This window comes from Protopterus annectens, chromosome 2.part0, assembly GCF_019279795.1.
Source record: "Protopterus annectens isolate FY-2018-M chromosome 2.part0, PAN1.0, whole genome shotgun sequence".
NCBI classification, from domain to species: Eukaryota; Metazoa; Chordata; order Ceratodontiformes; family Protopteridae; genus Protopterus; species Protopterus annectens.
Genome location: NC_056728.1, coordinates 1,148,752,873 through 1,148,767,900, shown reverse-complemented (window position 1 = coordinate 1,148,767,900; position 15,028 = coordinate 1,148,752,873). Strand labels below are relative to the sequence as shown.

At 38.2% G+C, this 15,028-nt stretch overlaps 1 protein-coding gene across 2 annotated transcripts in view; it reads left to right on the top strand.

The window, feature by feature from the left end:
• Positions 1 to 14,212, top strand: part of COL25A1 (collagen type XXV alpha 1 chain) — a 1,631,546-nt gene extending 1,617,334 nt beyond the window's left edge. For both annotated transcript variants that reach the window (XM_044061344.1, XM_044061342.1), the window contains 2 exons: positions 1,673 to 1,711; positions 11,954 to 14,212. In XM_044061344.1, the coding sequence (XP_043917279.1) occupies positions 1,673 to 1,711; positions 11,954 to 11,956 (42 nt within the window). In that variant the 3' untranslated portion in view covers positions 11,957 to 14,212. The remainder of the gene's footprint in view (positions 1 to 1,672; positions 1,712 to 11,953) is intronic.
• Positions 14,213 to 15,028: the final 816 nt, after the last annotated feature.

Below are 15,028 nucleotides of genomic sequence, written 5' to 3'. Positions count from 1 at the left end.
CTCAAATAATTCCTGTCCACTGGAACATACTTCCCTTTAATATTAAATAAAGTAGCTCCATAACCCCCTTCAGCATACCCTAGATCTGTGAGTGGGTAACAATAAATTTACTTCAGGTCTTGCCCCACAATCCCTTAAGGAAAGGGGTAGTAAGAAGTGTGATTTGCAGTGACTAGGCTACAAATATTCTATTGATCATCCTCCTAGTAAAATCCTGTCAAAATATAAACCTAAGAATGTCCCTAGATGTGAAACCCTGCATTCTGTGTGGATAGTCAGATACTGACTGAAGTGTGATTCATGGAACCTCATGCTATTTAAAAGCCATTAATGAAAGATTAGTCAACAAAAGATTACTTTTGTTTTTGGCAGCATGCTGAAAACATGTGTGTGTGTGTGTGTGTGTGTGTGTGTGTGTGTGTGTGTGTGTGTGTGTGTGTGTGTGTGTGTGTGTGTGAGTGAGCACAAGAGCATGCTCTTATATGTTTGAATGCACATATGAATGTGAATATCATTGCATTTTTCATTAAATATTAATTATCACTAAGATTAATGTTAGAAGTTCAGGAGAAATATGAGAAAGTACTTTTTTTACTGTATAGCCTAAACAACCTAGAAGTAATCTGCAGTTTGGGACTTTTGCTATAAATACAGATAGGTAGGGCAAGTGTGGAATGGACTTAATGGTAAACTGTTTTCATGGTCGGAAGAGGTAGTAATTTACAAAGAACATGGGAGGATTCAGTTGCAATACTGTTTCTGTGAAATGCTCTCCTCCAGTAGATATTCTTTAGAATGTAAAAGCACAATACAGAGCAGGACTGCCTTAACAGTATAACTCAGATCCAACTGTAAAGATCTTGTGGCACTAACCCTCTACTTACAAGAACTGTGAGGGAGTGAAAATATTCCTGTAGAAAATTCAGGAAGGATATAAAAAAGTATTTTTCCACAGAAAGGGTAGTGGACTTCTGTGACATTGCTTTCTGAGCCCCTGCTGCACATAAATGATCACATGATTGAAGGTAATCTGAAGCATTATGTAACAAAATATGACTGCCTTGGACTGGTACCAGTGGAGTATAACAGTGACAATCCAAACCTCATGTGCATGGTTCACTTCTAGGAAACTTGTCAGAATTATAAGAAATAAGGCCAAACCTAATGGGTTGATCTACATCTTTATGATTAGTATTTATGTTGTATATTGTTTATGTATTTTAAACCAGTTTTCTGTTTCAAGTCTTTTGTGTTTAACTGTTATTTCAGTTTTGATTTGGGTGTTGGCTTTACATAGTGGTGCATCAGTGTTGTGAAAAAAATTATATCACTGGTTTGTAATCACAGTGCTCTTTAATTATGATTGCAGGTAAACAAGGTGTCATTATAGTATATCTGTGGATCTGAATATGTACGAAGCCATTACTTGTGATACCAGACATGATATTACAGTGTATTTGCAGTAACACTTGTTATCTGTGACCTCATTTGTATTATCACCAGTGCTGTGTATGTATCGTGATGTGTTTGTGTCAATCTATGTGTCTAATTCTTCAGAGTGATAATATAAATATGTAATTAGCATGATACTGCCTGTGAAGAAGTGCTTGTCATATACATTTCTCAGAGCAGGTCAGACCCTAAGCCTGCCAATGTTTTTCTACTAATACAGGGTGCAGATGGATTACCAATGCCTGGATGCTGGCAAAAGGTAAGACATAGTTAGATTAAAAGAAATATTCTTTCTCTCTTATTTTCCTTTACTTTGTAGAAATCAGCTTCATAAACTGTAAATATCATTTTATGGATTTATGTTTGAAGGATCTATTAAAAAACTAAAAACATTTGCCATCTATATGTAATGCTGACCAAAATCTCAGCTGTATTCACCATCTTTCTGTTTACATGGTAATGTGGTTATTTTGAACTGTTGGAAAATGATCCAGTGTCAATGAACACTGTAATCTTTTAATATGAATTTGTAATAAAGAATTATCCATTTTGCATTCCTTTTTAGATTCTGTTCAAGACATCTCTGTGTTTGTTTTTGTCTTTACATTCCCCATGTATAGCCACAAATGTTCCGATCTGCTTAATGGCATAAATGTGAAACCATATGCCACTCACATTTTTATTTCATATGCCCTTAATCAGTATGCCTCTAAAAGTGCACTAATTGAGGTCACAGCATCACTACACATTAAATCTTTGTTGTTTGGCTATTTCTGCTGAAAGACAGCTTTTACACCTAATGATTTGCTGGTCTAGTGCTTCTGATGATTTTGGTAGATATATCAGGCCATAGAAAAAATACATGTATAACCTCCAGCCACCACAGGTGCTTGTTCTAGCAAATCACTATCAGCAGTTATGTCAAAAGCAATTGTCCATGTTGTCAGACTCCAGCCATTAACAGTGATGGAAATGCATAAAATGGAGGAGCATCCTTCTGTTCACTGTTCTCTGCTACAGTAAGTGTTGAAAGACAATACTTCATAGTAGGTGATAACAAATATATTAGCCAAGTGGGGGATAGAACACTCATCAATGTTGAATAATTTCAGTCTTAGCTTGCCACAAGTCAAAAATATACAACATTGGAGAGACATTCAGTTAAATAAACCAGTAGAATACAATATTGTGCAATGAATAAACATTATATACAATAAACCTTTTTCTTATTACTTTTGTAGTTCATTTTTTCCGTCTATCTCCAAATAGTGTGAGGAAAGGCAGAAAACTTTTCATATGGCGCAAGGGGTATTTACAACTACACACAAGGAAATATGTACAACACTGACCTCCAAAACCAAAGCTACAACTGCAAATAGTTTGTGGTTCTTGAGCAACCTGTTTGTATTTACTGAACAGACTTGGAAAGCAAACAGAATTATCCTTGGCTCTGTGGCATACAGCAATGAAGCCTTTACTGTGACCCAGATGGCCCATGGGTGATCATCTATTTGGATGCTGCCAGAGCTGGACAGGGTAGACTGTGAGTGAGTGGCCAAAATTGTTTCACCCATCCTAGGGGGAAAGAGATGGTCCAACCTGCTGAAGTGCCAGCATCTCCTAGAAAGAGAGCCATATGGGATGCAGCACTATTGAATAAGGATGTGTGCTTGGCTCTACCAAGCCATGTTCTCACAGCAGGCCTCATGGGAAGTTGTCTGAAATGCACATGCTCACAGGGGGACAGCATAGCAGGCCTTCATGTCAGCCACCAGAAGAGAGGTACGGCCAGAAAAATGGAAATACCCCTCATGGCAGCGTCCTGCTTCCCCTCTCCAGAGTTAACAGCTAGCCTGTCAGGATCTCTCTAAGGTTAATCAAAAGTCATTCAACATGGCATCACCAAACTCCTCCCACATTCAGAATTTCACTTTGATGACTGCCAAAATATCCCTCAGACCTAACCTAGGGAAACTGTGCCTGTAATCTGAAATCCTCCTGTAAACCAAGGTACCCTGAAAAGGAACCTCATTTCTGCCTCCTGTAGGTTCAGTCGCATTTTTCTCAGACATTAGATAAAGCTCAGGGTCGTATTTGAAGATGGACAATAGAATGACCAGTATGCTGCAGGCTTCATTCTATGACTGAGTTCTTGCTTCGCCACCATGCATACTGCAGTGCAGAAACTATTTCCATGTGCTATTCATTCTACTAGTGCCATTTATTTTCACTTGTGGCCAAGACCAGAATATGCTTACACTTTTCCACTAGAGGCAGCTGTTCCCCCTCACCTACAAACAGCAGTTCACCCTTTTCTGAAATAGAGTTCTCTAAAATGTAACTTAAAACTCTACAGCAAACTGCTCCAGCACTTACCAGAAGTCACATTCACTTTAGATTAAGAGGGCAACAGCATCTGCAAACAATAAGAGTCAACCCTCACATCCCCAAACAAGATACTATACAGAACCTGGATCCTTCTTGGTTCTCAGTCACTGTAAATAAAGAACTGAAGGGGAGCAAAGAAACACTGCTGGCATGGTCTTATGTCCACCCTGAACATACCTGACATAATGCCATAAGTAAAGAAATAAGGACACAATTTCCTCATCTCAAACAAAATATAAGGTAGCAGCAACTCTGTAACCCATATTGCTGTAGGATCTCCAATAAAATTTTATACGGTATACAATCCTATACCTTCTTCAAATCCACAAACATGTAGTCAGAATGAGCAAGCTCTCATGACTCCTTCAACATCAATGTTAAGATAAAAGGCCTGATTGCAAAAGACTTACTCTCAATTACACTGAGAGTAGGTCTTTTGGAATATGGTGCCGGTGTAAGCCTGTTTATAGATAGGCCTTAGACTGAAGTAAGTCACTTACACTGAGAGCAAGGCTTTTGAGTTCAGGGCAGACTTACATTGACAGCAACTCTTTCGGGTCAGATCTCATCTAAATGTTCCTTCCATCTCTTGAAAATGTCCGCAATGAAGGTCACCATTTCTCCGGCCTCGCAAAAAGCAGCCTGAGCAATATTCTGTCTTCCTAGCCAGAGTTAACAGCTGGCATGTCAGGATCTCTGAGGCTATTCAAAACATTCATCTTGACATCACCGAGCCCCTCCCTCATTCAGAGCTTCACTTTGGTGACTGCCACAGACGTTGCCTTCCTGGCATTTTTTTTTGCATTCACATGTTTTCATTACTATGCCTTCCTCCCTTTTCCTTTTATGTGATCCTCACAGATATATTGCCTGATGCTTTATGTCCCATGGTAGAGTCACCCTTGGCAAACTGGTCTGATATAAGGGATCAAAAATGACACCCCCATGATGGTTCAGTTGAAGAATGGCATAACGTAACCCAAAACAGGAACTCTGGAATCTGTGGTGGAGTAGAGCATGAGGATTATGGTCACCAGGGACACCCTGGCAGCTGGTCAGCAGTAAGAGCCTGGCAGCTGTATAACCATTCAGCCTGGCAGGGGTGAGCCTGAAAAAGGCACCATGGTTGTGTGGACTCACCACCTGCAAGATGAACGGTACTGGCTAGGTGTATTGCCAGTCAAGGGGCTGGAAGGAGTGACAGGATGCATTAGACCTTAGTAATGGAGCCTGGTTCTTAGAACATGGAATGTCACCTCCCTGCTAGGGAAGCAGCCAGAGGTTGTAACTTGTGCAAGACACTGAAAAGTGACAGCTATATTGAGCTGGTTCTGGGATCAGAATAATTGAGTGGAGATGGTGTCTCACCTGCTGTGTAGCTGACCACAGTAGTGGCTCTGTAAAAACACCTGCAAGCCCCCACCTGGATGCCATGCACTTGGAGTTTGTAGCAGTAAATGAGAAGAACACCTCAACGTGACTACAAATTATACAAGGTAAAACCCTGATCTTTTTTGCATATTCACCTAGCAGGTGCAAGGAGTACTTAGCTTTTTTAGAGACTGAGAATATAGTGTTCAGTAAGGAGTCACCCACAGATTCTACAGTCCTGCTGGCTGGCTTCAATGCATATATGAGAAATGATAAAATCAGTGTTGAATTGTTTTTGGATGCCTGAGCTAATCACGGATGCTCATAAGCATACTTAGTACCAAAGCTCATTAGACCGAAGGTTTGTGGTCGACTCTACAATCATGTCATCAGACCATTCCAGACCCTTGGGGCAAGAGAGGTGCTGGGCTGTCCTGGCCTGTCAGCTGATCACCATATAGGAAGGCTAAGCACTACCAATCTACAAGAAGAATAGCGCACAAACACACACACACACACACACACACACATATATATATATATATATATGTGTGTGTGTGTGTGTGTATATATATATATATATATATATATATATATATATATATATATATATATATATATATATATATATATATATATATATATATCAAGCATTACATATTAGTCATGGAGGCATGTATCATACCCTCATGAAGTGAGCTTTGGTCATTCACATCATAATATCTACAACAAGCTCCAGACAAACCAATTCAGTAAAAGGGTTTAAGAAAAAGCTCCCAAAATTCTGAGGCCATAAGCTACAGTCAGTAAGCCCCATTGATACTTCATTGTCTGTGTGATACAGTGATGGTAACCTTAAGCTGTTCCATGAAAAGGGTCTTAATAAAACAACAGTTGATCTGTTTATACCTTTCTCATACATATGGTAGTTTATATGTAGATGGTATCTAGAGTATTTCTCATCCCTAGAATTCCAGGAGTCTATCAGTATGACAAAATCAATAGTCCCTACTTAGTTATCCACAGTTATCCCACTCCTATATCTATCACTAGTACCAGTAATCAGGTAGATTAACTGGTACCTTCCCCTGCTGTGATCGGGGTTTGAGTTCCAAGGATGTCTTTCTGTAAATATATATTATGTAAATATATGATATCTTAAACGGCCAACGAAAAACAGTGAAATATACTAAATGGCATTGGACAGTCATACTGTAATGCAGTTAGTAACAAGCACAAAAACATATATTACATGCACTGTTAACTTATATTTCTAATTCTCAATAACAAAAAATAGCAAAGCTACCTGAATTCCAGTACCTGGTAAAAACATTTGCTATTAACCCTTCTCATTGAAAGTAGATGTCTATTTTGCTTATTTTGTATACCATGTAAACAGTCAGGTAGAGAATATTGCTTCCAGCAGTTTTTCTTGATAGGCATGTTTTATCTACTAGAAGAAAATATATAAGAACACTATTTGTAATTCTGGCTTCAGTAAATATTTTTCATCTGTCTACTCCTTACAAAGCAATGCACATAGAACTGAAGGAATGACAGATTACTTAAACAATAAGAAAGTTTTTCTACTTATGATGATGATGATCTATGAATTTTTACAATATTTCAGCAATCCAGGCACTGTTTTCATAATTAGAAATGGTACGGTTCTACTTAATACTTTCCAGGATCGAATGAAAGATTGCATCACATTTTCCTCTTTTTTGTGTCTACCCTGTGCAAATCCTATTTAGGAACATACTAGGCTAGCAGTCATAGGGACCATAAAATGCATAGAGATACACACCTTTAAGCAGACAAACTTAAAAGTTTTTGCCATCCTTTATGAGCATTTAATAGTGCCCATCTCCCAAATTGAGTAAGGCCTTGCATGATAACCCTGGCATAAATTTGTTTCATAGGTTCATAGGTTGGTACTAAGCTATCGGCCCTAGGGCCTATACAAACCTAGCCATAACAATTCCCTGGCTATTTCTTCCCACGATATTTACTTCCCTGGACCCCTGTCTAGCAGGGCAACTGACGTGATCACCAGGGTGAATTTCCTGTCTCCCATCCAATCATCAAGGTAGCAGTTTCTACCCATCCAACCATCCAGACTAGCCATAAAGGTGGCTAAAGCATTACTACCGGACACTGATGAACATTCTATCCAAATAACAGTTGGTCATTTGTCATGCCACTTCCTCCAGCATGTTCTGTCTTTCTGTTACCCACTAATTGGTCTGTCAAAAATGTGTCAGCTGTAAGGCAAAAAATGTTGCCTTTGTTTCACCTGACTCCCAAGTTTTGAAAGTAAAGGTTTGATATATTGCATTTTAATATCCCCACCCGCAAGAGAATTTTGAATTTGCATTCACATTTAGAATCTGCATTCTTAGATTACTTCTCTCCTAAAAGATTTATGGGATACAGTATTCACTTATACTTCATATAAATAGTTTAACATAAATATTTAATACAAAAGTGACATCATAAAAAGGAAACCAATGGTTAATTTATAACATGATTACAAAGCAAACTAGTGAAGATAACACTAAAGTCACCTTAAAAATAAATTATACACAAGTCAATAGAACAGGAGAACAAACTGGGCTTCAACCCCTAATCAGTGAAGTTTTGGAATGGAGTGGACAGGAGCCAGCTGCTTCAATCTTTGTTGCATACAATACCAGTCAGCACTACCATAATAGCTTCACGCTGAATATGCCATAGAGTAGATGTGTAGATTTCCAGGGTGGGTTTCTGGGTACTAATATCTCTGGTGAGCATTTAGATGTGCATTTTCATATTAACTCAGAAACATAGACCATTAATATGTGGTCATACCCAAAAGGCACTCTGCTCTCTGCAGCAAAAAGTACAATTAGGTTACAACAAAAAGTATAGGTCTTAATGCTCTTCTGTTGTACAGAGAGGGCCTTTAAGTCCCAGACTTGAAGCTTTCATAAATGTATTCCTGCAGTACTAAATTCACACAGTTTCCCATAATGCTATGTTTCCATTAACTGTGCCCCATTATTCATATACTGAAGCTTGGTAATGTGCAATGTCTTTAAACCTGGCATTCTATCCTGTCCCCAGATGTTCAGGTGTACATTATACCCATGGTATCACTTGCCTGAAGCCACTGATAACAAAAGATGTGGTAAGGCTAAAACCTGCATCTGTAACGGGCGGCATGATTATGGGAATGTATGGCTCCTAAGTAGTTACTAGGCTTGCTGTCCAGTTGACCACTGAGAAGCCTAGCCCAAATTCCCAGTTGCCCCATAAGTGCTGTCTAGTGAACTGACATGCTCAAGGTCACACAGTAAGCAAGTATGGGCTGTGAGAATCTACCTTAACCCTCTGCCCCAATGCAGATCAGATCAAAGTGCTAAATTAGTTTACTGCCCTGACAACCTGCAGTGATACCTAAAATTATAATGCCTGGTGGATACATCTGCCTTACTCTGTTGCCTACCAAAATAATAGCAACACACTACTATCAAAGTACCTTTAAGAAGCCAGAACTACAGATGTGAACTCTGCCTTTGTAAATTATGGAACAGCCCAACAAAAGGAAAGTTCTAATGTATTAAGATGTTCTAAGGAGATACGGAAAAGCTCCCTATATGATATTTATTTAAGCCACAGTATACATCACTTACAGGACAGTGAAATTTCAAAATGCATGCAGCTGCTAAAGTTGGTGAAATGTTTTTGTTGTTGTTTCATTTGCTGCATGGCTCAAAGTGCTGAATTAATCCATTATATTTACAACACAGTTAATGCCTGGTACTTAACAACTTTAAACATTGGTAGTGGAATACACAGACAAGAAAGCAAAGTAGCACAGGAAAGTCTCATCCAAAAAAGTGATATGAAGTTTGGTTGTCATTATGTGGCCATATTCAGAAGTGTACCCCCATTCATGTAGGCAGATGCAGTGCTTCCTTTGGAGCAAGCAGTGTACCCCCATTCATGTAGCCAGTGAACCCCTATTCATGTAGGCAGATGTAGTGTTTTCTTTGGAGCAAGCACTGTACCCCCATTCATGTAGCTAGTGAACCCCTATTCATGTAGGCAGATGTAGTGTTTCCTTTGGAGCAAGCAGTGTACCCCCATTTATGTAGGCAGTGTGCCCCCATTCACATAGGCAGATGTGCTGCTTCCTTTAGCGCATGAGGGAATGGATGAGGAGAATTGCAGATCATATATATTATGCATTCACCAAAGTCAGCATTCCTCAGGTTATATTTCCCAGTATAGGCAGCCACTTACAAAGGTCACTGGCCATCCAAATTCATGTGGTGTCTTCTTATAATACTTAGAATATTACATTACAACCCATACAGGGCAATAAAGAACCAGGACTGCAACATTGTTGTATTCAAGAAAATGAAATTGTTCTCACCACATTTAGGGTACACTATATGCACACACACATACACACACTAGCTAATTATAAATATGAAACAGAGGTACGTAGCTTTGAGCTGAAACCTTGTTGTGCCACATATTTTCCAAAATGAGGCACTTCCTACATTGCTGTGGTGCTTTAAGCAGCATACACTGGTCTGCTATGGTAGTGAATATAACCTGTTCAAAAGGCATACTGCTATTTCAGGAACAGATCAATACACATACCCAGGTTCACTTAGGATGCTTGACTTTGCTGTCACCCCTCAGAAATTAAACAGTACGCACAGAGGATATAAAAAGTTTACACACCCCTGTTAAAATGTCAGGCTTTTGTGATACAAAAAAATGAGACCACAATAAATCATTTCAAATCTTTTCCCACCTTTAATGTGACCTATAACCTGTACAATTCAATTTTAAAACAAATCTGTTAGGGGGGAAATATAAAAAATAAAAAACATACAATAAGCTGGTTGCATAAGTGTGCACACCCTTAAACTAATACTTTGTTGAAGCACCTTTTGATTTAATTACAACATTCAGTCTTCTTGGGTACACACCTGCCATCAATTAAAGAGACTCTGATTAACCCCAAATAAAGTTCAGCTGTCCTAGTAGGATTTTCCTGACATTTACTCAGTTGTCTGATACAGCAAAAGCCATGGTTCGCAGAGACCTTACAAAGCATCAAAGGGATCTCATTCTTGAAAGGTATCAGTCAGGAGAAGGGTACTAAAAAATTTCCACAGCATTGGATATACCATGGAACACAGTGAAGACAGTCATCAAAAAGTGGAGAAAATATGGGACAACATTGACGTTGCAAATAACTGGACATCCCTTCAAAATTTATAAAAAGACAAGATAAAAACTGGTCAGGGAGGCTGCCAAGAAACATACAGCAACACTGAAGGAGTTGCAGGAATTTCTGACAAGTACTGGTTGTGTTCTACATGTGACAACAATCTCCCATATTCTCCATATGTCTGGGCTATGGAGTAGGGTTGCAAGACAGAAGCCTTTTCTTATACAGAAAAACATCCAGGCCTGACTAAAATTTGCAAAACAATACATCAAGTCTCCCAAAAGCATGTGGGAAAACGTGTTATGGTCTGATGAGACCAAGGTTGAACTTTTTGGCCACAATAACAAAAGGTAAGTTTGGCGCAAAAGCAACACTTTGCATCACCAAAAGAACACCATCCCCACGGTGAAGTATGGTGGTGGCAGTATCATGTTTTAGGGTTGCTTTTCTTCAGCTGGAACTGGGGCTTTAGTCAAGGTGGAGGGAATTATGAACAGTTCCAAATACCAGTCAGATTTGGCCCAAACACTTCAGGCGTCTGCTAGAAAGCTGAAGATGAAGAGGAATTTCACCTTTCAGCATGACAATGACCCCAAACATACATCCAAATCAACAAAAGAATGGCTTCACCAGAAGAAAATTTAAGTTTTGGAGTGGCCCAGCCAGAGCTCAAACCTAAATCCAATAGAAAATCTGTGGGGTGACCTGAAGAGGGCTGTGCACAAGAGATGCCCTCGCAATCTGACAGATTTGGAGTACTTTTGCAAGGAAGAGTGGGCAAATATTGCCAAGTCAAGATGCGCCATGCTGATAGACTCCTACCCAAGATGACTGAATGCTGTAATTAAATCAAAAGGTGCTTCAACAAAGTATTAGTTTAAGAGTGTGCACACTTATGCAACCAGCTTATTGTACGTTTTTTATTTTTTATATTTTTCCCCTAACAGTTTTGTTTGTTTTTCAATTGAATTGTACAGGTTATAGGTCACAATAAAAGTGGGAAAAGTTTTGAAATGATTTATTGTGGTCTCATTTTTTTCTATCACAAAAAGCTGGCATTTTAATAGGGGCGTGTAAACTTTTTATATCCACTGTACTTGACTCCCTGAAAATATTGGATACCTGAGAAAAATTAATTTATTTTTATTTGCTGAAACCATATTTGAGCATAGGATATCACTATTTGGAATGCAGCTAGTAACTGATGTAAATGCTCCTGCTAAAGTTTAACTTTGGACAAGGTGCAGTGCAAACAGCTGCACAGTTCTCAACATTTGCAGGCCAAGTAAAACGCATCTTAAATTCAGTTAAGTCTAGTTATACTCACACATTTCAGCAGGCAGCACCGTACAAGGAATGCTGAGTAAGGCAGTAAGTGTAACAGTTGTATTTTTTGCATAATGATTGTCTTTGCAGTAAATAATAGCCAGTATTACTGTAAGCTACTGTTTGTTTTCTAGAATATGCCACTAATGCCATATTTGTGTTTTGCCTTTGTTTTTTTTCTAGTGATGAATCTAACCCTAACAGCATGAAGTTGTATATAAAACTCCACATTTTATATGTATAAATGAAAACTTATATTTGGCTTCAGTGTCCAAGGAATGTTTACTTATAGCTGCTTCAATCAGTTTGCAGTAGTTGGTCACGTGCTCCTACATCAGTAAACTGACTGTATATCTAATGTGGAAAATTCTGCACTGAAGGGAAATAGAGTATGTATGAATGCTGTGGACGTGCACAGAATGAGTAAATGTATGGCTGTATTTACAAATATTGTATGTGTGGACACATATCAGAAGATATGGGTATATGTATTACAAAGTTGTGGTCAGAAAAGCAGCCATTGGCTCTGCTTTTCTGACATTTGTACGAGTAATAAGTGCCAAGGACCAATCTTTAAGGAACTGTGACCAAAAATGGACTGAATGCTGTGAAATGTACTCTGTCAGATGTCACTGGAGATTACTGACTATCCATGTTCTTCACTGCCTTCATCATTCATGATATAACCATGTCATCACACACATGTAAAACAAACACTGCATGACATGTGTGCCACATTTGCTTGCGGCGTGATTGCTCCATGGGCTAAAACACTAACTAGCTGCTCTTTGTGAAATTTCAACCAGACTCATCAATTTCCTTTTGTTACCTCAAGGGAGTCACACCATGGCTAATTGCTAAAAAGAGATAAACTTGAAGATTTCCTTCAGTGGTTATTCAGATTTGAAGACCTGCAACCTGTATTGCAGGGTCTTTAGCTGCATCCTGTACTACAATGCAGGAGACCACCGTGGCAGTTATTCTTTGGTGCCAATCAACTGGTCAGTGCAATGCCTCAGAGTTCCAGGTTCTGTTCTTGCACACTGAAAGCAGGCATTAGACTTAACATCATGTCTTAATCGTGGTCTGTCACCTGAGTTTAAATGTAAGTCTGAAAAACATTCAGAAAAACCTGCACCTTTTCCTAAGATGGACATTTCAGTGCTAACATAGTCTCTACGTCTATGCATCAAGAAAGGTTGCCAGTATCACATAAAGATTTTTGCTCAGCCCTTGAAGTTCTTCGAGCACATGGCATTGCTGAGAACCAATGGTGGTTCTTTTGACTTACAGCTGTTGAGCCAGACAGGAGCTCAGAACCAGAAGGAGTGTGGTTCATTCGCTTGTTACAAAATCACGTTTATTAAAAACAAAATATAATGTTTTTAACTACATCTCCATGACCTGGCAGAAATGATTGGGAGCAGATATGTATGGAGTTTATTCTCCCCATAACATGTTAAAGACTTTTTGTGTGTCTTGAGGATTTATTATGCATTCATTACTTTTGACCTTCTACAGCTTTGGAAGGTCTATTAAAAAGTGATGTACAAATATTTAAGTTACATTTGTATTTTAAAATATTTGATCTTATGTTTTATATTCATACTGATATAGAAATGTCTGAATCTCTCCATCACTTTCAGTTGTTCCACAGTTGCTTATTTATGAATATATGTATTTTTCTGCTATTTTGAATGGTTTCCTTGGTGTCTCCTCATAGACTTGGAATGGTCTTGATTAGAAGAGTTATTATTATAAAAAGGAACCATTATACAAGCTGTACATATGGTTGGCAGCAGCAAAGCTGTATTAGGGAATTAATGCCAGGTTTTAATATTGTAGGACATCAGTATATGACTGAAGAATACCAACAAAATGTAATGTTGTCTGAATCACTATAAGTCCCTGAAGCTGATTGTATGAGCTTTTGTGTTTTATCAGTGAATATGATGTATCTTCAGCTTTAAAAGAAACAGGGGCATAGCTGAAGTCCTTGTTTGGGTTACACAGGTGCCTGCCACTTGAGAAGGTAAGAAAATAAGCAAACATGCAGCCCTTGGCCATTGCTAAATTAAGTATAATAATAAAGCAAGGCATGAATTTAAGATGGGCAAAGCATGACACTGCCCATGTGGCAGTTTTTCTTTTCACTTTAAATTATTTAATTGCTGATTACTATAAAACAAAGTGCCGTTAATTTCTTTGAATGTAAATGTATCATATCTTTACCATATTGAGGGGCACGTTTCAGTTAACCTGGTTTATGAATGATATGCCTAGGTTAAGTATAAGTGCTTTTTTCAGTCTGAAAAGCAGACATACATTGCATACCATGTAACTTACTTCTGATTTGTTGTTTTTTGCATCACCGTGAATCTGGAGTTTTGTACAGATGTAAAAATATGTTCTTTAAACAAGTAAACACAGATGTAACCAATATTTTTCATGTTCTTTTCATGTAAAATTTAATTTGACTTTGAGCTAAAGAATGCACATGCTGAGTCATTTCAAGATGTTAGTCATGCGTCCACATCTTGAAGCACATTAAATCACATCTGGAATATTTTATTTTATTTATATGTTTGTTACCCAGGTAAGCTCACCGGGCAGAAGTGCCCCTTTTCCAGGGAGCAATGTCTGGGTAAGGGACTTACTCAGTTATACAGTAGGCAAATGAAGGTAGAAGGAATCAAACACTGAACCCTTGACTACAAAAAGCATCTCATTAATATCTCCAAGCAACAGTCATCTGCACTAATTGCTAGACAAATGAGCATTTTATGCACCAAAACTGAGAAACCATATTTTTTATAAGTTCCCACATTAGTAGAGGAAGAAAATATATACTTGATGGGGGAAACTATTCCAACAAACACAACTTTTATCCCACAAAAATAAGAGTAATCTCTGTGGTATCTCCGAAGTCTGAAACAACTTACTAAACAAGTATAGTGGGCCCAAAAACAAAACAGTGTAAGAAACTTGTGTGTGTGGAAGATTTTCAGTCCATATATCTCTAGTTAATCACTGTATATTAATCAGATCAGACAATAGTAGTAGAAGTAGAAAACAAATTCATCAAGTCAAAAAAAAAAATATATATATATATATATATATATATATATATATATATATATATATATATAAAATATGAACTATTGTACAGCATTACTAAGTATTCGAAAGTTATCCAAGCAAGGCAGGCAGTCTGTTTCCAGTCAAAAATCTTTTAAGTACACAGACAAGCGATCCAAG